This window comes from Haemaphysalis longicornis, unplaced genomic scaffold (assembly GCF_048455015.1).
Source record: "Haemaphysalis longicornis isolate Haplotype H1 unplaced genomic scaffold, Haemaphysalis longicornis Haplotype H1 scaffold_1, whole genome shotgun sequence".
Taxonomy (NCBI): Eukaryota; Metazoa; Arthropoda; class Arachnida; order Ixodida; family Ixodidae; genus Haemaphysalis; species Haemaphysalis longicornis.
This window is the reverse complement of record NW_027526203.1, coordinates 407,796,121-407,822,908: the sequence shown is the minus strand read 5'-3', so window position 1 is coordinate 407,822,908 and position 26,788 is coordinate 407,796,121. Positions and strand designations below refer to the sequence as shown.

The 26,788-nt window shown below is 50.6% G+C and overlaps 1 protein-coding gene across 4 annotated transcripts in view; it reads left to right on the top strand.

Moving 5' to 3' along the window:
- Positions 1-26,788, top strand: part of LOC144155468 (puratrophin-1-like) — a 640,065-nt gene that overhangs the window by 471,490 nt on the left and 141,787 nt on the right. For all 4 annotated transcript variants that reach the window (XM_077686932.1, XM_077686931.1, XM_077686933.1 and 1 more), the window contains one exon: positions 2,233-2,382. In XM_077686932.1, coding sequence (XP_077543058.1) covers positions 2,233-2,382 — 150 coding nt within the window. The remainder of the gene's footprint in view (positions 1-2,232; positions 2,383-26,788) is intronic.

Below are 26,788 nucleotides of genomic sequence, written 5' to 3'. Positions count from 1 at the left end.
GTACAGTATGAATCTATAGTCTTGTGCATTTCCATCTGGTCTTCACTAAACAAAACATCGTCAAAAGAGAGATAACATCTTTACACTGGCTACGTGCGAGTCGAAAACGCTCTGTGATCCAAGTGGGTAAGGCATCTTGCTTTTTTAAAATGCATAAGCATTGTTTTGCGACCCAACGCGAAAATCCATCTGTCACGTACGACTCCGTGTCACGCTTTAGTTGCATCATAGGGGCTTTAAGAAAATGCGTCAAAGGATCCCGCTGTATACAGCGCTCCACTGGGTACATGGAGTCGCATAGAGGTATTTAATGAAGGGTCTTTGATTGATTGTGGGGTTTAACGCGCCGACGCAACGCAGGCGATGAGGCGCGCCGTAGTGGAGGACTCCGGATTAATTTTGACCACCTGGGGATCTTTAACGTGCGCCGAAATCTCGAACACACGGGCGTTTTTGCTTTTCGCCTCCATCAGAAAAGCGGCCGCCGCGGCCGGGAATCGAACCCGCGACCTCGTGCTCAGCAGCGCAACGCCTTAGCCACTGAGCCACCGCGGCGGGTAATGAAGGGTCTTAGCAACTTCATACTTCCATATTAGGCTGCTAATATTGCCCACCTACGAAATGTCTTCCAAGCAATTCATATGTCTATAGATGTGAAGCCGACTTTAAATGGGCTTGGTGTACAATATAGCGATTGGAAGGAATGCTTACGCGTTAGCCAACAATTCCCGATGGGCGTTTCTACCACCTCTCTGATCAAAATCTTTGCTACTGCCACGTTATCGCCGCGATCTGTGTGTTTACAGGCATAAGGTTGTTAGCTAGGCTGGAACGATGTCTTTGCCTGTAGACACTGGGAATACGCGTGCGCTTTCGGCGCGGAATCCAAGTGGTAGTCGTTTGTGTTGGGTGGGCCGCTTCAACCCACGATGCTTGGACGAGGGAGAGAGACTGCGAAGGATGGAGGAATCACATCACTCTGGCGGGAGGGAGGCCTCATCAGTGCGGGCAGGGTTCGGGCTGCCTGCTTGGCCCTGTCGATCAGGAGGTCCTGGAGGGCGGGAGCGTGTCGGCTGGACCTTCCACTGTCCGGGGGTGAAGGGGGGGGGGGGGGGGTGAACAGGGGTATGAGAACCCCATGCCAGGTTGGGTAGAGAGCATGGGATTGGACAAAGTCATTATTTTGCGTTCTTCGAGTAACTTAATTATGGGCGTCTACTTTGTCACAATGCATCTGAATGACTATCTGGGGCGTGCTTCGATGGGAGAGAATTTGAGAAATAATGAGGCCAGATGTGCGATCGTACTGAAACCTGTAATATAGGCTGTAGAATCGTGGAATGCAGAATGTAATGCTTGCACTGCGTTTTTTTGAAATCGTCAGCTGTGCCTTCCCAGTGACCTGCTTTGCCCCTTTGATTGCCATGATTGATCACTGCAGTTAGGTACCTCACACTGGACATCGACGGATAGCGTCACGTACGCTGGCAGCTGTTGCTATCATCGAGCTCGGTTTCCGCCGTTTTGTCCGAGCGCCATAAATGCTTTCCTGTTCAGATGGTTGTCGCTGAAGCTTCGTTACTTTGCGCACCTATGGACCGTCCTCAACTTGGCAATATAAAAAATGTCTGCTAGATTCGCGGGCTAAAAAGTTGATTCTTTCGTGTTGGCCACAGTATAATAAATCGCCTCGTTGGAATTTCCGCTTAAACGGAAACACCTGTCTCAGAGTTGCTTGGTTGTCCGTTCGCCCAATGTACAAATACTCGCATTAAACGGCGCGGAGGTTTCAGCGCTCTGGATGAACGGAATAACTTGTCCGGTTGTTATAGCACAACAGGCTGACGCGGCCTAGCAAACAGGGCTCACTCACTCACTCAGGCACTCCTCCTCCTCCTCCTTACCATACATCATCGTCATCATCATCATCATCATCATCTGCCGTCTTCTCAGTCCGTTCATCACGTGAGTGACATGTCCCTATGGGAAGAGCGATCGCGGTTTCCCTCTACCGTGGAAGAGGGACACTCGTTACTCTCGACGTCGATACCTGCTTTCTTATAATTGGCGGTGAGGTTTCCGCTGCTACCCCCATTCTTTTTGCTCTGAGGTGTCTGCTGTTGTCCCCTTTTTTATCAGATGCGTAAAAGCAACACAGAATCTGTCGACGTGGAGTCGCACCGAACGTTCGGCCAGCAGGCGAACTGACCGCGCGCCCCTTGCCCCTCGCAGATGGCCTGTCTGCCCTCTTCCGCGAGCGGACGTCGCTGTCGAGGGAAGAGGAGCACGACGACGGCTACAGCGACAACAGCCTCGCCCAGCCCACCAGCATGAGCCAGCTGGACCACAGGCTGCTGCTCTCCAGGGTGGCCTGCATTCCCGGTGAGAGGGAGGGAGCCTCCTCCTCGCTTGCTTTACGTGGAGGGGCGCCCAGAGGGAATAAAGTTAGGCGAAAGCTCGTGAGTATTTGCTAGCACATGCTCGCTGGGCTGCAGAGTGTGGAGGGTACGTCTCGGAATTCCGCGTTCATCCCCAGTTGCAACCTCTTTCTTTGCGTATAAATGCATGGTAAGCAACCTGCGCACAAATGCTTCTAAAAAAAAAAAAAAAAAAAGGCGCACCGTCGTTTCACAAGTTGATATCAGTCACCCTATATAAGTATTGCTTCGTAAAATTTTGACCGGATTCCTCTGATCGTGGAAACTGATTAGAAGAGCGAAGGGGTAGAAGAAGCTAGCGCTACAGTTTAATACGTTTCAGTTTCAAGAACGTTCCAGTGTAGTGCGTAAATGTTGCTTTCCTAACAAGTTCGTGGGCTTTTGTTTTTCCCAGTCGTATGAAACCTGCGATCCTACGATGTGATTTACTGCTTCCGTCGACGTCCTCAGACAGCAGAATTTCAACTGTATGTAAAATAAGTAACAAAGCTCCATCGAAATAAAAAGAAGGTTTGGAGAGAGAGAGAGAGAGAGAGAGAGAGAGAGAGAGAGAGAGAGAGAGAGAGAGAGAGAGAGAGAGAGAGAGAGAGAGAGAGAGAGAGAGAGAGAGAGAGAGAGAGAGAGAGAGAGAGAGAATAAAAAAAAGGTGAAGTCGATTAATGCGATGATGATGACTATGATGGCGATGGTGCCGTGCTCGCGTAAACTTGTTCAGTGTTACCAAACGCATTAAGAGTTCAGCGAGAGCTGTCAACCCACACCCGTTTATTGGCTTACTGTTACGCAATGTCAGTGCATTTTCTGTTTGCTTCCGTCTGGGCCGCAGGATACACTTTTTCCCTGTCCACTGCTGTGCTGCTTCACCGCACTGCGCTGATGTCAGGGGCAATGACGTCACCCTTCTTTACGTCATCCCTCCGGTTTCCTCAGCTATAGGAGTGACGGCACGTCCGCCGCTAAAGTTTTCCGTCAGCCCCACTCGTCTATAACGGAAACTTTCGGACGCATGTGTACCTTGCGGCGTCCTTGCAATGACCTTCATATGACATCTCGTGAAATTATGTGGGGTCACGTGACAGGCAGGTTCATTTCGGCTCCAGACGCATGGCGACGCCTAGGTTAGATTATCGTTTGCAACATTGGGCGCTCCTTTGCCACAGTGCGTTTCTGGCGCTCGCTATGTGTACACGTTTGACCATAACATTTCGGCGGCATCTATGTCTGCTTTCGTATTGAAGAACAGTTGTCGGAGTTGCATTTGTTTTGCAACCCAAAATCGCAAGTTTCTCGACGTTGCACATTTTTACTATGTGGCGAAGTAGCATCTTTTTCGAAGCGAAAACTGTGTTCGGCTCTTGAAGCACGTGGCAGTCCGGCATGTTCAAGACTCAATGTCATCCGTTAAACGCGCCAGTTCCGTGCGCCGGTCACAAAAATTTGGCCGCGTATCTGCTCCCTTCGCTGCAAACGTCGTTGTAGGACGATAGTCTTCTGCCGCCCCTGCCACGTAAATGCCCCTCTTCTCTCCCTCGCCTACCTCTCACCCTTCCACCTCTTGTTTCGCTGCTTCCACGATAAAGGAGGTTTGCTAAAGTCAATTCAATTTTTGCGCGTTTTAGTGCTCACGCGCCATCTAATGGAACCTTTCGTTACTGTAGAACTTGGAACTATGTCACGAGGTACGAACTTGACGCATGCTCTCTTTGTAGTTTGGTGTCAAAATATTTTTCAACGCCTATTATTTTTATTTGCTATCACCCAAATCAACCATCCGTGTAGTTTTAAGTAAAAGAACAATGCAAATACCATTTGTGTATTCATGTTTTGCTTCAAATATGCCTGTTTTTTTTTCTTGTTACTGAGCAATGTTGGCGATTATGGAATGTGTTTCCAGATTTGGTGGTTTGGGAAAATTTTGCCTATATAAACCACTCCTTCAAGATTTCATTTTAACTTTTGGCCGGGCGGTTGAATCGCTGGAGAGACAGAGGGACAGACAAACATACAGGCAGACAAATTTTGCGTTTCAGTAGCCCAAGAAAGGCGCGTCTTTAAAAATACATCATGCGTACACATCCACGGCACGCAGAGGTATGATAGAATAATAATTCTTGGCTAAGTTGACCACCAGGGACGTGGTTTTAGTGTCAAGGTATGAGAGCCATCATCGGAGCAACGGTTACTTGAACAATTACAATGAAGAGGAAAGCGTGTGCTTGTGCGGTCCATAACATGATGGCTATCACTATGGCGATCACTGCAGTCAAAGCAACTTGTCTATGGCCACAAGCGCGTCGAAGAAAGGGCGATGATGACCGGTGGTGAAGGGGCTGCAAACACCCGCTGACCACACGCACGCACGCACGCGCGCATTCACGCACAGGCGCAGACGCGCACGCACTAGTGCAACAGAACTCAACCTGTGTCCTTTAAATTTGTTCGAAAGAGAGGTAATCATTGCTACGCATTTTTGGCATATTGACTTGAATATTTAGCATCACTTCTGATTATCGAATTGTCTACCACATTAAAAATAACATTAGAGGCAGTGTCAAAAGTGACATAGTTTTGGATGGTCGTTAACGTTACGCTGGCTTGAGCCGGCCGGTGCGTTAATTCGAGTACTGATTAATCTTCGTTGAGCTTTGTAAAATGCGCGTCCCTAGACGCCTGGAAGCGAAGGAAGTAGAAGTCTTTGAACGCTCCTGTAATCTGTGCTTTCAGACACCACGGTGAGGAACTAGCCTTTCCCCTTTGAATATGTGGATAGCATCTGGGAAAAGGCCCCTTGCAGTCTGATTTTTCAGTGGGAAAAGCGAACGCCACTGGCGTGTGTATGCACATGTAAAATCGTACGGTGACGTCACCGCACTGAAGAGCAGCGCGATTCAGCGAGTCGGGACAGATACGAACGGCCGTGCCGTACATGGCGAACATGCCTGCGCTGAGCACGCGAGAGGAGGAAAACGAGGTGGTCGCAGATGAGGCTGGGTCGGTTTTAGCAGCCGGCACTGTCGAATCGGCCAGCACACGGCGCACCCCGCGCTGGAGGCCGCCCGTTTTCTCAATCCACGCCCGTCATTCGAAAGCCATCCCGACAGCGTTGCCCGTTAGCTACGGTCCCGGGTGCTGCCGCATCTGTTGGGCGCGTGGTAGTTCTCTTCGGAGGGGCAGACGCGCCCGACTACCCTGGGCCCGCGCTGCTGCCACTGGCGCCCTGGGAGCTGCGAACCGGTTCACCGTGGCAAGTCCACTGCCGCCGCCGCCGGCGGGCTGTCTTCCGCTCGGCGCATCTTGCGTGGATCAGCAAAGGCGCTTTGTGTCGGCGCCGAGCCTCGCTGCGCCGTCTTCGCCGCCTTGTCGAGGCGCTGCTGCTGGGCGGCCCTCGTCTCAGCGACACTTTTCGGCCGCTTTTACGACTTGTTCTGCCTGTTCCCGTTTTCAACTTTTACGAGCGCTGCGCCGAGCTTCCTCCGCACACCGCTTCCGACACAAATAGATAACAAGAAGAAAAGAGGGCAAGAGCGAAAGATGAGGGCCGGAGGGCGGCAATTCGAAATCTGGGAGCAGGCGAGAAGGGTTACCGTTTTTGTTATTTGCGAGCCCCTTTCCTGCTGTGCGCGAGCGCCGAATGTGAACGGGCAGCGTTGCCGGCTCCGTGTCCCGATGGTCGGAACTCGCGTGCGGGGATGAAAGCGACGCGCTGTGGTGCCTTTGTAGCGGATGCATCCCGCGGAGTACTCCCCCTGCCCGCACTCGGCGGAACCACCTGTGGACGCCCCCGCCTATTCCCACACGCTTTCTGTTGGGCCGCGCTGGCGCGAAACACTTCTTGGCGCCGCGAAACCAGAGGTCACGATCGCTTCTCTCCTTTTCCTCACTCCGCAATTTTCTCATCAGTGAAGCGTTGCGGACTGTTCTGTTCCTTAGTTGTGGCTCGCTCTTTTCGCTCTTTCACGCGCGAAAACTCGCCCCTTTGTTCGGCACGCCGGTTCCTTTCTACGTGGCCGACCTGTGCATTGCATACAGACGAGCGAGCCGGCGGAAAGTTCACGGTCACGGCCAGAAAACTTGGCGCTGGGTTCATTACCGCAGGGCTGGCGCTTTACGGTGACGAGGACCGTAACCGACACTCCCCTTTTCAGGGAGGCACATGCTGCGAGCTAAACCGAGCGCTGAGTTCGGGACCCTCTCTCCCGAGGGAGCGAGCGCCTTACGGAAGGATTTTAAACGCGATTAGACACCCACTCGACGGCCTGACATTTGCGTGCTATCTGTTGGAGTAGTCGGTTTCTCCTCGTTGGGAGCTAAGTGTTGCTGGTGCACGCTCACCACATTCGCCGTCACTTGGCCGCCCCGCCCCGCTGGTTCCGTTGCTACGGCGTTTTTTGCTACTATGTGGTCGCGGGTTGGTCTTTCCGTCCGCGACGGCTATGTTTCTTGTGGAGGCAGAATTGGAGAACGACACCTATACGCACGTTGGAGAGACACCAAATGCGAGAAACAAGTTTGTCCTTATCAACAGGGAGGCTCTTTTAGTTCCAAATGTAGTGTTCGATCGAAAGGGCTGTGTGTTGGGTTAGAACACGACGGACGCGTAAAGAGCGGAGATGCTTTCGCTGTCAGTTTCGCGCTATAAAGTTTCATGACTGAAACTTCGCTCGCAAAAACCGGACCAGAGAAGAAAACACACACAACGCAGTTCCAGTCAAGAACCATTTTCAACTAGCCCGGCTTTCCACTGTGCTATATAGTTCGTTTCGTCACATATCGCGCAGGTAAATTTTTGGCGCTTGCGAACTCACACTGGAAGAGAACATTCAGGTACACGCTTGCAAAAGTAAGAACGTTGCAGATGAATGTATTTGTGGGTTGTTTTCATGTTTGTAGCTATGAAGCCCCGCGACCTTCCACAAGATTTATGATGGCTTACATAGGCCGCGACACTGTGTGAGGGTAAGGATAGAGAAAACTTTCTGCTTTACAGGTTGACTTTTAAGCAAAAGAAATTAATTGATTGATATTGCTGGATTGATTGACTGATTGATTGATTGATTGATTGATTGATTGATTGATTGATTGATTGATTGATTGATTGATTGATTGATTGATTGATTGTGGGCTTAACGCGCCGACGCAACGCAGGCGATGAGGCGCGCGGTAGTGGAGGGCTCCGGATTAATTTTGACCACCTGGGGATCTTTAACGTGCGCCGAAATCTCGTACACTCTGGCGTTTTTGCTTTTCGCCTCCATCAGAAAAGCGGCCGCCGTGGCTGGGAATCGAACCCGCGTCCTTGGGCTCACCAGCACAACGCCATACCCATGCCACCGCGGCGGGTAAGCAAAAGAAATGATAAAAGGGCCTTTTGTGGCTAAGCGGGGACGGAAAAAGTACTGAACTTGCAGTCTTTCTGGTGAAACAAGAGCTTAACAATTTCCCTGCAGTGCGGCCTTTGGTGCAACTCAGGTGCAGCAGTCTGCTGAGGTGAGACGGAGCGTTCCTAGTGCATTGCCAAGGAGTCGCCTGGTCGCAGGAAATCCCAGTTTTACTATGAAATTTCGTCCTTATTAATACTTTCTTCGGGAGCCAGCCTTAGTGCGTTTTGTCGAGCCATGGTGCATCGCTGTTTGACAACACCCGTAAATATGCTTCACCACAACGCCTCTAAGTGACCAATAATAGTGATTGAAGACGCGAAGTAGGCCAGTGACGAGACAAAGCGTATGATTTGTCCCTAAAAATGTGGTCTGCGTGTCATTACGCAATGCAAGAATGGTGTTTTGGCATCGCGTGGTGTCATAGCGTTGATCAAGTGTTTCAGTGAAATCTCATGCCGGGACTCATATTCGTCATGATTTGCTCCTTTGTTTGTTCAGGGGCATTGTGGTGAAGCAGGTGGACGAAAGGGCTGGAGTGCACTCGCATTTCACGGCTCACGAACGCTACCGAAGCGGCGTGATCTTTTTGCCCGTCCAGGGACTCTGGTTCTCCAAGCCTATGCTTTTGGCCGAAGTTCAGTCGTTTGCTTCGTGTCATCCGGCTAGCTGTTCCTGTCGGAACGTGCCATCACATGTGAATTGAAGGGGTTTCGGCCAGCGCATGAACAATCTGCCGGGTTGTGTTTCGATGTGAAGTCGAATATGCTTCGACATTGAACGGCAGAAAATGTGTTTACAAAGGGGTGGTTTGCGCACCTTCACCGAATAAAAACAGCGCGAAAACGGGGCTGAGTAAGTCCTCGCGCTGTTCTTATTCGGTGAATGGCAGAAACATTGGGATGAGAATACCTTTCCATGCCCTGAGACAACGCGACGATGTCTTCCACGCGTGACTTTTCACGACTCGCTAGGCTCATTTTGGCGCGTATCCGCGCGTCTATTTTTGGGAGGGCCTGAGCCTTGCGGCACGGACGCAAGCTGTTTCTCAAATGCAAACACTCGATGCACGCCGGGCAGGCCCGCCTAGAGCAGGGTAAAAACGTCCCGGGAAACGACGGTGGGTGGCGAAGGCGGCGGGCGACAGGTCGGCGTGACCTTGTTGCCGCGGGTCGCAGCTCTCCCAGGTCCCCGTCAGCAGGTCTGCGGATGTCATTGACTCGTCGCCGCGCTCGGTGCCGCCGGCACCAAGAAGTGTCGTGACACCAATAGCGCACGGGCTTAACCTTTTAACGGCGCAACCTGCCGTTAAGGCGAACTCAGTTCGTCCACTGTGACATTGACGCCTTGTTCAGATCTCCTTATCTCGATGACGCTTGACAGCTCCACCGGAGGCAACCTGTCCGGCCAGGTCCTCGACGGCTCTGAGTGTAAAGATGTCCGGACCGTGCCGCGTCGAATATTAGCCACCCTTACATAGCAGGGCCACACGTGCGGGCGTGAAGTGCTGTATACGCTCACTTTGAGGGCGTTCTGGAACAATTCTTCCCGTTTTGAAGACCTGTCTCAAGGTATACTTTGTTTCGCGAGCTTCATGCGTGGAACTGTGAGAAAGCTACAGCGGGAGTCAGCCAATAGGGAGTGTGATGGATCGCAGCAGCACCAGCATTGAGGCCCGCAAATGCATTGACAACGATGTTCATTCTCAAAAACGACGCCCATAGCATCTGCTTCCATCAGGAGGAAGCAAACGCCGCGCCTTGGTGATATTTCCTGCTGTGCGTTTTTCGGTGCACCTCTACACGCTTCGCAGCTTCTACAGCGGTTCGCGACGTTAGTGAAACAAAGTGTATCTGTGATATAATCTCACTCAGTATAAGAACGTGCTTGAAGGAAAGAAGTATTCGGAATATAAAACCTTTATCAAATCTGTCCCCGAGCTTTATTTAACGGGCAGCTGCATTTGCGCAAGCCTTGGCCCTGCCTTCGTAAGAAGATTCAATGAGAAATTGCCCTGCAGGAATGTCGCGGCTGCATTTTTTTTATCGCATTCTTGTTCCTACGTGCGTCCAAGAGAATTCTCTTCTGACCGGTCGAAGGAGGATGCGCCTTTGGGGCTCCCACTTTTGCAGTTGGCTTGGCCAATCTGGGCATTTCCTGCACGGCGATTGGCAAGCACGTTTTTGCGTCCTTTTTTTCGCGGGGATAGTCGTACTGACGTTGTGTTGGCGGATGCCTGCATTCTTGCGCCAGGTTGATTAAGGGTTCTTCCATTCTTTCCGCCTCTAGTGTTAATTGGTGCAGCATGCAGACTGGTAGCATGACCTTTGAGATGAACTGATCATCGTTCATCGTGGCTGCAACATGAGAAGCCATTGCAAGATAATGTTATGAACAGTGGCGGTCCCAGGGGGGGGGGGGGGGGGGGGGGGGCGAAGGGGGCGATCGCCCCCCCACACCCCCCCCCCCCCCCCCCCAAAGAGGTCCTCAGCTTCTTATTTTTAGTTTTTTAAGCATTCCACTTGCGCGAGGTTAAATCCCACTTGTGCGAGGCCGCAAAAGTGTTGAGACCGCCAGAAATGCGGGCTCTAGCCAGTCGTTGCACCGCCTAAGGGGCGCCAAAAACCACTCTGTCGCTAAGTGATTTGTGCGTTCACATGGCATACGCGCACACGTCCTGCATGGTCATCACCTCCTCCGCAGAATTGGCGCAAGAAGGGGAACGAACGGCCGGAAGAACGAGGGGACAAACGAAGCCAACCAGAGGGCAACCTCCAAACAAGTGTTAGAATTCTAGCGGGCTTTCGTGAATCCCGGGAAATTAATTTCGGGTACACATGGCACTTCCGTCGTTTGCGGAGGGCAGTGCGCGGGCAATAAGGGCCGCGTTTACCTGACGCCGCTCATTGTTTCCCTGGCTGTGCAGCAGGTGCGCCGTGGCTGTCGACATTGTCTTCGCCGACAGCTTACGCCGACGGTTCCGCGACCATTGCGTCTTTTGTGTTCCCGCCGTGCGCCTCGCGACGAGCTTCTGCGCGCACCTGTGGCGCGTTCTCACCCGCCGACGGAACGAAGCGGGCCAGAAAGGACATACACGGCCTCTTGCTGTCTTCTCGCTGCGCGCCGACACGTGCCTCGAGCATTGTTGAGAGCTCCGAGGGCACGGGAGCTATACGTCTGTGCCGCCTGACAAGGGTTCAACGAACGCAGAAGACCGCGTCTCAGCAGCCCCTACAGGCCACGCCTTCCGCATTGATGTGCGCCCCGCACGCGCGATACCCGAACGAGAGCAGTTATATACGCCGTCTTTCGTTACGACACAATATTTGTGCGCCGGTTTATGCATAACGGCGAGCGAAACTCTTGTATGCAAACTGAGCTTGTTTTGTTGAACCAAACCCGCTGTAAACTTTTCAGTTTGCCGTGCAGTAATTTGCCTGGCTTCTTTTCCTCTGCAGAAATTAATCTGACTTTGGGGCGCAATACGCGGAAAAGTTCGCTCTCTGGTCTGGCTTCTGTTGCGCGGTCACGTCCACGGAGTGTTCGCCGCGCAATCCCAATGGCCTCGCTTTATATAAGCCTTACGAACGCGCTAAGCTCGTAAACTGTTCAAGCTGTGGCTGCTGCTTTTATGGAATGATCACTGCGTGAAGAACATTTTTCGCATCATTGATATCCGAGCGCTGCCGCGGTCGCTATTGCGCCCGGGAAAATGTGGCGCCCTTCCTACAGATTTTCAAAAGAACTTTCACTGGCGCTGCGTTTACGAAATTAAATTTTGCTTTTTCTGTAGCTATAGTTTTGCAATATACCGCGTTTTCTTTCATTGGGTTGAACACTTAATTAGGTCTCGGAGTTTTTCTTTTTTCTTTGAAAGGTGGACTCTCTGGGTTACGACAGCGCACATGGTTGTAAAGCTGAGTGCAGCGTTTTCTCTCGCCTCCTCATGTTTTTTTTTTTTTTTTGCAAACGTGAAGTAGCTATGTCTAAACGGTCGTGACTCTAGTTGATGCGAACATATGCTAAAACAAATTTGTCACGTTTGTCCGCTATAATGGTTTTTATTCACCCGTGTACGTTTGAATTGCCGTTATTCGCACCTTGGAATTTGGGCTTATTTCGCTCAGCTTCGCAGAACACAAACGTGCTATTGGGTTCATTGGAAGCGTGTGGTTGAGGAAAGAGCCCAACTTCTCCATCTAACCCACCTACTGTGTGTAGCTGTAACTGCGTACCACCTGTATCGACTAATCCATTACCGTCCAAATTTTGATTTGACTGAGTACGTTAGAAATGCCGCTTTGTAAACGTTCGTTCCGTTCCGATGCTGCTGATTTGTGTGCTGCCGTATAGTGCGTGAGGGCATGTGAATGAACCCATGGGGTGAACCTCGATGTTCTCTTCTTCAGGCGTCTGCATACAGAGCCTGGTGAAGGGCCTACTCGCCGTACCGCCAGTCACCGCTTGCGGTAACATTTTCAGAAGGGTTTTATCTCACTTACCACAATACCATTACGTTGTCAAATTTAAGGCTAGCAATTCTCCCACTCAAAAAATTCTATACGCCTTTGCTGGTGTCTTTTCGTAATACTTTCAAGGTGGCTGTCACTTTTTAAACGTTTTTTGTTTTTTTGTTTTTTGACCGCTGAACACGCTAGTCCAACGGCGATTCTAACGCCGATTTTGTTTGTTAAGCGCTCGCGGCTTGTCCTGTGGTATGGGAATGCATGTTTTATGTACTGCAGAGTGCCAGCTGAGGCCATGAGAAGGTTCCTTGATTGCTAGAAAGTGAGTGAGTAATAAATTTTAATTCAACGAGCACCAGGTGAACATTGGTAAACGAGGTTGTTCGGCTTAGTAACCCGTATGAGAAAATAAACCACGCAGATATAAGACTTTCTAACTCTGGCATTAACGAGCTCAGACAAAGCTACGACAGCCCCCCCCCCCTTCCCCCCCCTCTTTTTGTTTCTTGTCTAATGGGTAATCTGTTTAAATACGGGCGTTTCTGAACGCAGTCCTTTTTTTTTTTTTTTTCTGGTACTCAAGAACGACGATTGCTTTTTTTTTAGTCCATCTCACATGCAATGAATTACATTATACTTGTATGTGGGATACGGATAATTTTAACAGCGGAGCTGTTGTTACTGACCGCAAGTTCGGTGTTGCAGAAAACTACCACAGAGGAACGTTATCACGCAGATGTCGCAATACCCGCTAGACAACGGAAAGATACGTGATATCGGCCGCCGCAGCACGCGAGAGGAGCGTTAAATTTCGCCGTAATCGTCGCAACACCTGCTCGGAACGAGAAGGCCACGTCATAGCGTGCGCTCCTCGGTTCGTTCGTAGAAAGAGCCACGCCGTAATCGTCGCAATAACTGCTCGAAGGATAAACCACGTTATGGGTGCCCCTCTCGGTTCGTTCGTATAAGAGCCAGTCTTCGTGTCTCGTGCGGATGCACTCATAATCGCAGAAGAGCCCTTCGCGTGGCAGCGCCTGCGCAGTGACTTTGCACCCACCACTCGCGAAGACTACTACTTCTTCGACGCATACGACGACGACGGCTAACACTGTGGAATAAACAATGAAGCTTCAAGTCTTGCGCGCTAGTGCAAGCTTCCCCGGATGTTTTTGGGCAAGGACGCGTCCTTCTGGCAAATATAAACGGGGCATCTGTTTCCAGCAGCCAGCGACCAGTTTACTGTTTTTTTTTTTTTTCAACTCATGGGTATTTTTAACGCGTCAACCGAGGCGCGCCCCAATACTCCTCTGCCTAACAACAGCCCGTGACTGCGTGCGTATCAGCGAAAGTAAACACGCACCGCAAGACATGGTGGCTGTCCTTCCGCGCGTTCGTAAAATTAATGACGCTTCCTATAGATATCAACGTCGGGATCCGCTTGGGGAGACAAGTCGAAGAGAGAATTAAGCGGACCGCGCACATTTGATATTCTATCGCACGCGTGCGGCCGAAGTAGAGGCCGTGCTTCCTGGTCTGCCAGCTCCTCTTTTTCTCATCCAAACATCCCGGCCCTTATCGCGGGCCGCCGTCGAACACCGACGGGAGGCTCCAACGACTTTCGGTTATAACTGTGTAATTCGAAAAGAGCCCCGCAGTCGTGGTGCGGCGATAACGAAAGGAGTGTGCAGGTGTGCGAACATGCCGACGGAAGCCCCAAAAGTTTGGCCACAACGACGTACCGTTCCATCACTCCCGTGGCTGCAGGAGCCGATAGCCAAGGTCGCTTCCTCGTCAGTGCTCAGCGGACACGTTTTCCGAGAAGTTCCGCTGCCTTAATGTCTGCCGCGTCCCTTTAAAAAATACCCCCTCCTCCGTGGCTACTTCCTAAAACAGGTTAGACGCTGGTGGCGCAAGGCGCCGTATTTTTCTTTCAACTTTTTTTTTTACTATGTGTAATTTTGACCGAAAGTGTACCTTTTTTTTTTCTTCTTCTTCTCTTTGGAGGAATCGGCTTTCTCGAAAGACCGCGCGGAGCGTTGTGTGCGAAGCTAATATACTCAGCAGCTTCTGGCGTCTATTATGGGGGCAAACACGGTCCGCCGATAATCAGCAGTCCGGCGATCCAGCCCCTTCTCTCCCCCTCTCGCCTAAACTAACTCCGACTCGTCGTGCACCGGCTGGGACAGGTCGGAGACCGCGTTCCAGGGAATGCCATTTGCCCGCGAGCTGGGGTCGCGCTTCCGACGTGCTTGTCGCTGCGTTTGGGGGCCCTCGTGCACACAAGCGCTTTTCAAACACCGGGAGATGAATGAACGAAGATTCCCCAGGAAAGCGTTTGCTTTACATCAGCTATACGGGCATCGCCTCCCAAGCTTTGCGGAGCGAGCGCGATCGGCAAGGCGGACGAAAAAGTGGAAGGTGCTGCAACTTAGGTTTCGTATTCCTGGAATAATACCGCGGCCCTGTGGTGAATGGGTTTGGATTACCTGAAACCACTTTGGGGATCCTTTGGCAAACTTGGATGTCTAGTCCACAAGCTCTTTTCTGTTTCACTTTCGCCCCGAATGCAGACGCGGCAGCTGCGAATCGAAATCACGGTCCCTCGTGTCGCCGCAGAACGATCTAGCCAATAGCGAAGCTCTTTCTGCAGTCCGGAATTCACGGGAGGCTCGTAAGGTTGCCGTGGGGGATTGAGGCATTGGAATTACTGGCGATTTCACGATAAACGGCACAATCGTTAGAAAAAATACTTATTAAAAGGCTAACTTTATTTGGCAGGCCATTTACGAATGTTAAAAAGCATGGGGCAAGCACAGAGCCTTGCGCACACCCAGTTGAGTGTGCCACAATTCGTCTTGCTCGAACACGCCGCTTAGTTTAAGCGGGGTGCTCGAGAAAGACGAATTTTTCTCGAAGTCGGCAAGAAATTGGAATCGATGAGTAAGAAAAAAACTTACCGCACAATTACGTTACTGTCAAAGTTATGTTTTCCTAATTTTAACAATAAATCAGGGGGAAGCTGTCCGATGCGCTAGAAAAGACGTGGAATGCGCAGTGCGCTTTGGACCTATGGTCAAGAAGAGTATGAAGATTGAGCAAAACAAGGGATTTGGGCCTCGTTTTAAAATTTTTTAAAGTCATGTTGCTTGCCGAAAAGAACGGCGTTGCGCTAAATATTGGTGATACTGTAGTAAATGTTGTGCTGAATTATCTGACATGGTAAGCTGGTTTGTGAAATTGACCGTTAATTTTGGGAGCATACTTACCAGTACCTTTGCGCAAAATAACCACCTTACAACGGGGTACAGAACCTGCGTTAAGAGGCCGTTGAACCAGACAAGCAAAAAGCTTGGATATATATTAATTTGATAAAAAAATTAATTGCGTCTATGAGAGAGAAAGAGGAAACCTTGAGATTGTCGCTAATTTTAACAGCAGCAGTAATGACCACTGCAGTCCGGAATATTGGACAAAAGTAAAAGTTTGAAAGTCAGGAGCATTTAACAAACCGTTAGCGCGAACTCGCTTAAAGGGCGAACTCTCGCTTAAGCTGAGCTGGTGGGCATTGTTTGATAGCTATTGACGTGATGGGAAACTAATACGCTTGACACGAACAATGTTGTTTGGGTTCCCAAACAACATTGTTCGTGTCAAGCGTATTCCCATCACGTCAAGCGTATTGACGTGATGGGAAACTAATACGCTTGACACGAACAATGTTGTTTGGGTTCCCAAACAACATTGTTCGTGTCAAGCGTATTAGTTTCCCATCACGTCAATAGCTATCAAACAATGCCCACCAGCTCAGCTTAAGCGAGAGTTCGCCCTTTAAGCGAGTTCGCGCTAACGGTTTGTTAAATGCTCCTGACTTTCAAACTTTTACTTTTGTCCAATATTCCGGACTGCAGTGGTCATTACTGCTGCTGTTAAAATTAGCGACAATCTCAAGGTTTCCTCTTTCTCTCTCATAGACGCAATTAATTTTTTTATCAATATTAATATATATCCAAGCTTTTTGCTTGTCTGGTTCAACGGCCTCTTCCCGCAGGTTCTGTACCCCGTTCGAGCGCACAGTGCGACATCTGCAAACAAGGTACGGCCAATCGCTGGCACATCCTATGGGACTGTGCAGCCATACAAGACGGCGTCAGCTTCACAGAATACCCCGCAGATCTCCAAATCGCCATCACCTCAACCAACAAGTCGGATCAAGAGTGGGCCATCCAGCAGGTTCTCAAGGCGCTCGAAAGGCACGGACTCCGCAAAGGGGTTCCTGTCGAGTAGGGCTGCCCAAGAGGATGCAACGCACGGCCACGTTGAGGTCGGCCCGTCAACCGGGCTTTACCTACTGCAGGATTTACACAATAAAGTCCTTTCCATCCATCCAACAATGTTGTTTACGCATTCCGGCTATTTCGGAAACTTTGCGGCGTCCTCGCAAATCCCCATCGAGACGAAATTCAGTGCAATGCGAAGCAGTATATCCTTCGAGGGAGGCAACGACTGGAGAGTGAAAGGTAGGGCCCTATTGTATTCTGAGACTCAGCGGCTGGAAGCTGCTTATAAATGCCGTGCAGCAAAATGTTTCCCGTGCATACAGTCAACCACCGGGAGGAAGCAAAAGGCCTGGCGTGCTTGCGACACATAAGAGCCGGCTTGTTCATTTGTTTCGGGCGCAGTTCGAGGTTGTGGAGGCGCAGTTTCTGATTTGCGATGACGGAGGAAGCACGGTAGAGGGAGCTCGCTATTATCGCATTCGCCCAGACGCTCCGCATCCTGCTGATAGGCAGCGCTTCAAAATGACGTGTTGGGAACTTTTTTTTTTGTTTTGTTGCTTTATTCACCAGCACCACGCATATGAGCAACGGCCTGCGAATGCCGAGTTTTATTTTTACAAGCAGCTCTCATTATTGGGCAAATCCCTCGTCGTATTCTAACGTTTGAAATGTGCGTCCCGAATGTTAAACTGTGCTTAAGTGTGGTTAACGATCTTGCTATTACCTTACTATTTGCGCACGCACAGTTATGGTGCCTTCTAAGTTACCGCCGGGTAATTTCATCGTATTATTTTACTGCATTCCCCTCAAATGAAATGCTGCAACTTCGACACAAATTTCACGTAGGCAGCAATCTATCCGCGTTCTGTTTTCACGGCACCGCGAAGACTGCCTTTCGAAACGAGGGTCGTAATGTGTCTCAAATCTCAAGTGGTGTGCCGAATTCGGTGGATATTTCGCTATATTTTGCGGGTTTAGCTAAACTATCAAGAAGAAATGTCTGTACAGCCTTTTAGCTACCTTTATATAGTTGAGGTATATTTAGAGTATATGGAAGCTTTAATTTTTTTCTGTCCGGGTAAGCCCTTGCCCCTCGTCTGCCGTATGTGACGTATTTCGAAGTGCCGAGTGCGCACGTCAGGAGTTAGCCCTTTCCGAAATAGTTTGGGAAGTTGGCTTCCAATTTAGGTGTATGCGCACTGCAACGGGCCGTTTTCTTTTAAATGCAGAGCATTTCTTAGCCTCGCCTGTTCCTGCGTCGGACGGTGTCAACAGTTTCGCGTCCGCAGCAGGTGCGCCTCTCCTTCCCTCCTCTCTCTCAACAGCAGCTGGCGCGCGCATGCGTCGTAGTCAGCCCGTTCGCTCCGTCGCGGTCTCGGCGTAACAGGTGCGTGATAGCAGCGCGGTGGGGCGTGGAAGGGGGCGCGCTCCCCCCCCCCCCCCCCGTACTGCTCTCCCTGTACTGCGCGCGCTGCAAATATAGCTATAGCGGCTAGCGGTCGCTCGTATTTCAGTCACTGCGTTTCTCCTTCCTTCCTTGGTTGACGCTCGTGCCCACGTTTACTCGTGTCTGCTACTCCAGCATTACGGAAGAAGCGATGGAAGCAACACTGCCTTCAATCAGTACTGAGGCCCCAATGCTCTGAGTTACTCGTGTTCCCCTCGCGGGAAGGCGCGGGAATTTTTGTTTACCTACTCCCCCATCTCGCAAAGGACCATACATTTGAATGTACAATTCTGGGTGATCTAGGTTTTTGTGAAGGCTTAAAAGACAACTTCAACGCCGAGGCTCTTAAAATTCAAATTCTCCGTTGTTATTTTTTTTATCTCTGGAGTTTTTTGTTTGTTTGTTTGTTTCGTTCAATAAAACGTTTGTTTCATCCACCTACCTCTCGGGGAGAATTCAGCACGTTTAGGTCGTCTTAATGCAAGAAATGCGATACTTTTCTGAACTACAAGTTCTTCTAATCATATTTATTCAAGCTAAGACTATCCACCTTCAGTAAAAAAAAAAAGACATTGTGTCGTAAGATGCCTACCCATCCCGATCCACGCGTACCGACCGATGACAATGTGGTTATGGCGCTTAGGTTCATTAAAATATGATATTTTCGGTGTTTCTCAACTCATCTGTACTTATGCTCGCTCGAGAGACAATACGGAGTTATAAAAGTCGCTCCTCACAAGCTGCCTTCGCCTTTATCTTTTTTTGTTTTGTCTTTAGTTTGACGTTTTTTTTTTTTCGTTGCTAATCTCCAAGCATGAATGTCTCTAGCGTGGTTTTAAAAGTCGCAGCGGATTCTAGACGATTTTCAGCGTTACTTAGATGGAATGTAAGAACTTGACAATTTCTCAAGTGAATTGTTTTCGTTGCTCCAGGAGCACTGGGTAAGAGAGAGAGGGGGAAATCGGGGAATTCAGTGGGTGAGAAAACGACTTATTGGGCTGCTCTAGACTCGTCTCTAAAGCTCGGTAATTCCAGCAAGAGTTGAGGTATTAAAACAACCCCGGGTAATTTGATCGCACCCGCCCCGCTGCGTAGAGGTAGGTACGAATGTAAAGAGATGAAATGCGCCTCCCCGTTCTCTACAAATCCCCCCCCCCCCTCCCCCCCTGTCACTCTGAAAACGCCAAAATAAAGAACAGCAGCTCTGCCTGCCGGCAGAGGCAGCCTATACCACCTCGTAATTATGCAGGCTACGGCTGCGAATGTAGCGCTCGTAGTAATAATGACTGCTTTTGTGTTAGGGTACTACGGAGTTATGACGTCAGAAGTCAACAACGTCTGGTAACCACTCGTCTAACTAAATTAACTCCGCCTAGGGAAAAAGTCGATCGGTATTTGTCAGGTAACCTGGCGGCCTCAGCAACGGCAGTAAAGTCTCGGCGTGCTGTCGGCGATACCATAGTCCTGCAACACTTTATGTTCAAGTTACCTTCCACGAGCTTCCATGAACCGTAACGTTGTGCAATTTCACGTTTCTTTTAATTTAATCAATGAAGTAACGCTTATTTTAATTATACTTCGATGAATTATGGCGTCATTTCATTGTTAGCCTAAATACCGATTTATTGCTGCAAACCTTGCCGCAAAATGGGAATATGTTCCCCGTATTCAAAACACCACTATCATTACTGCCACATTTGCAGCCGAGTATGCGTTGCTTCAGCAGGCCCGGTCCTCGTGCTTTGCATTACGTGTGCAGCAGAGGAAGCGACTGAGTCGTATACACGTCGTGAGCCCGAAGCAACCGCGGTCGGCGCACGTGCGCCTGCCTCTGGCGCGCGATCACCGAGAAGTCGACCCCGAAATCGGCCTCTTCGCCGCTGTGCGCGCGCGACGAGTTGGTCAGGCAGCAGCCGGACGGGCTTTCTTTTTGCCGCGCTCCCGAATCGCGTGCGCTACTGCACGTAGCGGGGCCATGCCGGGGTTTCGTGTGCCCGCGCACAGCCGCGAATATCCTGACTTATGGTGCGTAATGGTGTACTCGATTTTTCACTTAGCGCCTCGCTTCACGTGTGACGCAACCCGTCTTTAGGCAGGCCTAGTATCACACCTGCCGATCGTCGTCAGTCGCACTGCGTGAGATTTATTTGTTCGCTTTGTTTACGCTCTTGCCGTTTATCTCGGCGTCGCCGCCGCCATTGCGCAAGTGCTATCGAGTCGGGAAGTGGCGCGACCAGGCGGCGTCGCCTGCGGACCAGCCATCCATCCTGTCCGCTTCTTTCGCAAGGGCCCGGCCGAAGCCACCCTGGTCAGGGGACCTGTTTCCCGTCTTCCGCGGGCCACCCTCTGCGGGAGCTGGTCGGCAGGGGCGGCCGCAGATAACCCTTTTCGTTATGGGTGACCAATTAAAGTCCCGTAATAAGTTGCTACTTCCAAGTGAACGCCAGCCCCACTTCAGTCGTGGCTCGCAAGTCCCTTCGCCGATTCCCAACCGCCTATGGTAAATGGCACTTTGGGCAGCTGTATGGTTGTCGCCAGAAAAGGAGGGAGAGAAGACAAGGCGCCGCGTCGTCTCCCACCTTTCAGCCTGACCCCTCCCCCCATCTTTTCGTTTAAGGCGACCGTGTTTGCACTGCCGGGTCTCGCAATTTACGAAGCTGTGCGGATAAATCATATTGACGGCAGCCTGTCCCACATTTCCGCCAGCTCTCTCGATATCTGTGCCGGTGTCCCCGCGGCGAATACTCGATAATCCGGTAGACGCCTGCACGTGGGCGCCATAAATTGACCCGCCAGAGACATTAGTCTCGATGTCATTGGAGCCTATTACCCGCGTGCGTCCTTTTTCTGATTACGGTCCCCGAGCGGCGGAGACATAGTGGGTTCACGGGATGCGTCGTCGTTGTGGAAGACGTAAAGACCTCCTGTTTGCGTTTCTCCACTGGCGGAAGGATTCCCTGTGGCTACTATTAGCCAAACCACGCTTCGATGCCTTCGAGGTCGTCGGGCTCGGAAACACGAGGACACGACGCGGTAGGAGGAAATGGGGTTTTGTTTTGGCGCTCACCGTACTGTGGCAGCGGGGATCTCATTGTCTAGCAGCTCGTGCGAGGGACGCCGTTGCCGGCGCCCACGTCTGAGATTCATGCCGGAAAGTAAGCAGCTTCCCCGGGCCTTCCCGCTCCGCCCCCACTGAAGGTCGTGCGCCGCACCAAAACTGCAAGAGATAGCAGGTTCTCTGGAAAGGGGCCGTAATTTGGCTGGTCCGACGGTTTCAATATTCGGCATGTGATCACTGCGTATTTCGAGGATCGAGCGATTCGACCTGTCGGTGGGCTGGGTGCAAAATGTTTCCCTCCATTAAGCGCGAGTACTGATGACCGGATGCCGAACTTTCTACTTTAAACACTGCGAGGCTGCAGAACGAGCCTCAAATGGAAACTTGAACGGGATCAGAAGCCAGATTATATTAAGGCCGAGGATACTTTAGGCATTTCAGATTTTAAAATCAGTAGCTGCAGAGTGACCACTTAGTTGTTTACACATTGTTGTTTTCTGGATTTATACTGGTAGTGCCAAATTCCAAGAAGGCAATTAGGGCGATATCATACTCCCGCTACTTCACCTCGTTTTGAATTATTTTCATTCAAAGTCAGGTGAGGTGGCAGCGCCGACAATGGAATTCAGGTTCATGGCTCGCATTAAATCGCTGTGCGCTCCTTGGCCCAATAATTTTAATTCAATCTAATTTTACGTGAGGAAATTTCTCTGGGCCTATGGCACGCACACAAAACCAAAAGGGTGCAGAGTACATCATTCAATAGAAGGAATGAGCAGCGTTGTCAGTTTAATGTGTTTATAGCGAGAAACTTTACCTGACTGATAGAGGAATTTTGGTGGATTCTTTACAATAGATAGTGCGAGACATTTTAAAAATATAACTCTTCTTTTTATGTTATTGCAGCACTCATTTACAAGAGTGCTGTATACGCATTTGTGGCACGCATGCACGCACAGAGAGAGAGAGAGAGAGAGAGAGAGAGAGAGAGAGAGAGAGAGAGAGGGGGGGGGGGGGGAGGGGAGGGGGAGAAATATATGTCATACAGCCTGAAAAAAAATATGCACACGAACTTTCTGAGCCTCTCAAACATTCCCAAACCTCCTAATTAAACGTTTGTGATGGCGCAGAAAAATAATGCGGTGGGGACAGAAAAAACTTTCATCTGATACAAGTCAACAACAACGAAAGAAACAGAATGCAGCCGTTTTGTTTCCTGCTGTGCGATGCGCGTGTAGGGTCTCGCTCCTTGGTGCGTAGCATTAGACTGCTGTCTTCATAAGGACATCTGAAAAAATACTTTAGGGAAGCCTGCGCATTTTGAATACTTATCGAGGATCTCTGACACTGAACCTCGCAAATAAGCTAGAAAGGGCGAGTTACACACGATCTTCTGAGCGATGCTCTGAAGAAAGTTGTTATCTCTATCCTCGTGCGTTGCAAACTTGTGCGGGATACCGCTTGGAAATATTCAGAGGTGTCAGAAGCTGGCAAAATAACTGAGTTACCGGAAACACGTTTGTCAATGCCCTAAAGCATCAAAGCGTGCGATTTCTAGCACAGGCACTGCTGCCCCTCACAAGCGGAGTGTAGCAGACGACAGCGGCGCGAGTCCCTAAGCTGACTGCAGGAGGCAGTGGGCGCCACTCATACATCTCACCGCTATTAGAGGAGATCCACCTTTAATCATTAAACATTTTAAATGGTCTGTCCATGTGAACGTCCATTCGGACGTGTTGACCCTGTACACTTCTACAGGTTCTTGGCCCCTGATGCCGTGCGAAAAGGGTACGTGGGGAAAATTCCAAAGCGTCGGAGAAAAAGAAAAAGAAAATACGCCCGCGCAACCGAAGCATTGATCCAGAGCGGCAGCGATATTGCGCCTATTCTTTTCCAGCCTCTGCCCCTCCGGCGCGATCGCTTCGACACGGCTGGCTGCGGCGACAGCGCGGGAAGCGAAGGTGGAACTGCGCGACCTGCACTCGCTCTCCTGTAGTGAAGGAAGTTTCTTCGCCATTGTGTCGCTAATTTTCTCGCCATTCCCGCCTTTCCGAGCTTTCCGGTTGCGCGAACATGGCGGCGCGCAGTCGACGATGGACGCCGCCGAGCATATAATGAAGACGAGGCGGCGAAACTTGCGCGATCGTTTGTGCTTCGTTCGTTGACAGAGCGCGTCGCGCTTCAGGGCACCGACAACCCGGCGCATCCGCCATGGCTTTTACTCTGCCGTGCGGTCCGAATGTTTTGTTGCGAGAAGTGGCTCGGTAATAGGCCAAAGTGCCTACTCGTGGGGGCTTCGTCCCGACGCCGCGATGTTTCGCTGCCCCGTGCCTCATCGGCGGCCGGAATTGAGAGCACGCGTGCTGCCCGCGCGGCCCGCGAAGCGGGACACCCGCGTGTTTCTCCGCATCCCCGATCACGCCGCGCGTATGCGATTCACAATGGCCCGGCCCACGCGTCCTGTGTTGTTACGCACTGTGCGCCGCGTACTATGCTTCCACGTATAGTGACAGTCATTAGACCTGGCACGCTGTGTGCTTACCGAGGCACGAGGACGAAACGCTGAATTATCGGAGTACTTGCGTAATAACTCTTACCTTTCACAAGCATTGTGACAGCTAAGTACTTGCACAACGTTTCTCGCCCGTGACGCACGTACGCAGGCACACACACAGTGCACGTGTCATATACATATATGTATACATGCATGGATATACATCGCGCCTGTTTGTACGCCGTTGAAATTGCTTTCATACTTTTAGTCTGGAGGTATCACATGTAACGCCCCTTGTCTTCACAACTTAACAGCGTCCAGGTTCGGACTAGTTTATAATCCATTTTCGACTTCTTCACAAGCTCACGTAATGCGGAGACTACAGTTGCATTCTTTAAAGAAAGTTGCAAGAAAGAAAAAAAAAAAAACACGCCTAGGAAACTGATACGCTGCCACGCATCTGCCGTCACGAAAGCGCGTCAGAGGTTATCGAACATCTTTACAGGTTATCTATTGCCACAAACGTTGAAGAAAATATGCCATTGTTTAGCAGGTATAACGAAGGCATGTTAGCACAATCGCAGTCATCACGCAGCATCGCAGAGGCTTCCAAGGTCTTGTGCAAGTGCGTCATTGCCTTCATTAACAAGTACACACTTAACACAGATCATGAGCATACACAATGCAGTGACTAGCCAAGAGTCCTCTTTTCCGCTCCGCCGCTTTATAGAGGAGTCGCATTCATTTGCCCGCTCCAACAAACCCCCTCCCTAACTGATGTTGCTTTGGAACTTGAACCTGTCAAGTGGAACTGCTGTGCGGGGGAGAGCCCGGCGTCCTTCCCGAATGTCAGCATTGCAGGACGTGAACCCGCCAAGCTCTTAAATGGGATTATAATGATGGCGATGCAAACCGTGAACTCTGCTCTATAATATATGCACTATCTTGATCTCTTTAGGCGTCAACATAAAATCGCGTAGCATTAGTCTATCAGGACAACGTGTAGTAACGTCGTGGAGAACTTCGACGTATGCGAAGGCTTTCAGGGCGAAAATTTTCGTATGTGAACAATCCAAAATACAATCGATATCAGCTGTAGTAGGCCCAATATAACGCTTCTACGCGGCATCGCTAGCTGCTCTGGTAGTATGCAATGCCACGTGCTTTTCTGTTCACGTTCAAAGATATCATTAGTGTACGAACGTGTGCGGACAAATTTCTGCCCGACACTAGGCAAACATCATATTCTACTACGATAAGAATGGACAAAACGCTGCGGGAGCTTTGTTTCGTGGCTCCGGGACGAAGATGTGAGACAATACAAAGGCACCACATTCTGTTTTCCCGCGGCGTAACGCGGGAAGCGTGTTTCTCGAACCCAGTGGTTGAAAAGCTGCCTGCTGTCGTCTACGCGAGACTACACTACCGTGTAGTTACATAACGTGCAGCTACAAATCTCATCCAACGACCTGCCTCGTTCGCTACGGCGTCGCGGCGAAATTCAGGAGCCGTGGGGACGCCCAGCCGTCCGACCCCGCTGATAACATGCTGCTCACATGTCTGCATTTGTGTCACAACAAGCGTAAACAGACCATGCAATGCTACCGCAGCCACAGAGGGGCGTATCTGCACCCAGCGAAGGTAGGTCGGTGGCCGGCGTGCAGTGCGCGGCTTCTGTTCGCCTCTGTGCGTCGTGGGGCCGAACGATTGAACTTTCAAGGGCGGCGTCTTCATTTCTTGCTTAGCGCGGTCGCCGCGGACCACGAGCCGGCCGGAGCAGAAAGCAGTTAGAAGAGGAGCGCGCTTCCTGCGAATGAGCAGCGCGGCAGCCGTATTTAGACCGGGTCGAATCGTGCACGACTTAACACCGTTCCCTCGCGGCTCCACAAGGCTTGGCGGCGCCCGCTGCTGCCCCCCGTATCACGCCATCACGTGCGACCTGCATGAGATAATTATGAATGGAGTTGATTTAGCACGATTACACCTACTCCCCCCCTCCGGACGTGTCTGGTCAACGCCTAGATTGCCGAATGCGTCGCCAGTACACCGTCTGCGGGGACGGGAGCGTCGCAGAGGTAATTACCGTCTTGCGAAAGCGGCTGATATCGTTCTTTTCCATCAATTGCAGTAGGACTCTCGAGTTTTGTAATTACAAACGATACGGTCTTCGAACACATCAACTTGTCCACCTTGCGGGGCTGAATGAGGGGAGAGAGGGAAGGGTGAACAGCCGACAGTTATTACTCCTAGAGTCGAGCGCCTTCTTACGTAAGCCGCCGAGAAGCGGCGATGTTTTCATTTTCACGCAAAGAATCCCGCATTTCGTTGCCGCCGGTGATTGCGGCGTTTTCCCGCTTTTTTTTTTGTTTTGTTGTCATTGGCCCTGAAGCTTGTTCCAGGGCTTCTTTGTTTTTGCTCGTACCACCTCAGCACGTACACAAAATTAGGCACGTTCTGTCCGGGTCCATGCATTGTTTTTTTTTTTTTTAAGACAGCCGACAATAGATCATGGTGTGAACGGGATGTATTAAATACAGGTTACGTTTATGGCCGAGGTAATGCGTCCGTTAAAACGGCTCTCCCTCTTCATAGTTTTTGTGCCAGGCTTAGAGCTCGCATGTATGTTCGGAATAGTATTCGGCGAACCAAATATTCTGTCGATAAGCGCGAAATTTTTTTTATTGTGAATCGTTATTTTTTCGTTCATCGCGATGAGTGGCCGGACTGTTCAGCGAAGCGCTTTTGCATGGGAGCGTTGCATGAGACGCTCATGGATGGGACGCCCTGCAAGCGTCCATTCTGTTTGCTTTCCTCTTGGCGCGAATAGTCCCATGATGTCCGACTATGCCATCTCTGTTCGCGGCGATCTTATCGCTGGCGTGTCTGCGTTCGTGGAGGATAACGGCCAGAATGGTGCAAGCGAAGTTGGGGCCTATGAACAAGCCAAGCATGTCGCCCCCGAGGCGGTGGCATCGGGCTTGAGTTCAAAGGGACTCTGCGACGCTTCCGATGAACGCTTTTACTCTTTCCTACAGGTCTGGAAGCATTGTTATTGCTTTAGTTATCGCCAGCACAAAGCGGCACTGCATGATTTGCTCGTCACATGAGATCCGCCTTCCGTTTCTGCTTTGCGTTTGTGGCGGCTTTCATGAATTTGATTGATTGATTGATTGATTGATTGATTGATTGATTGATTGATTGATTGATTGATTGATTGTGAGGTTTAACGC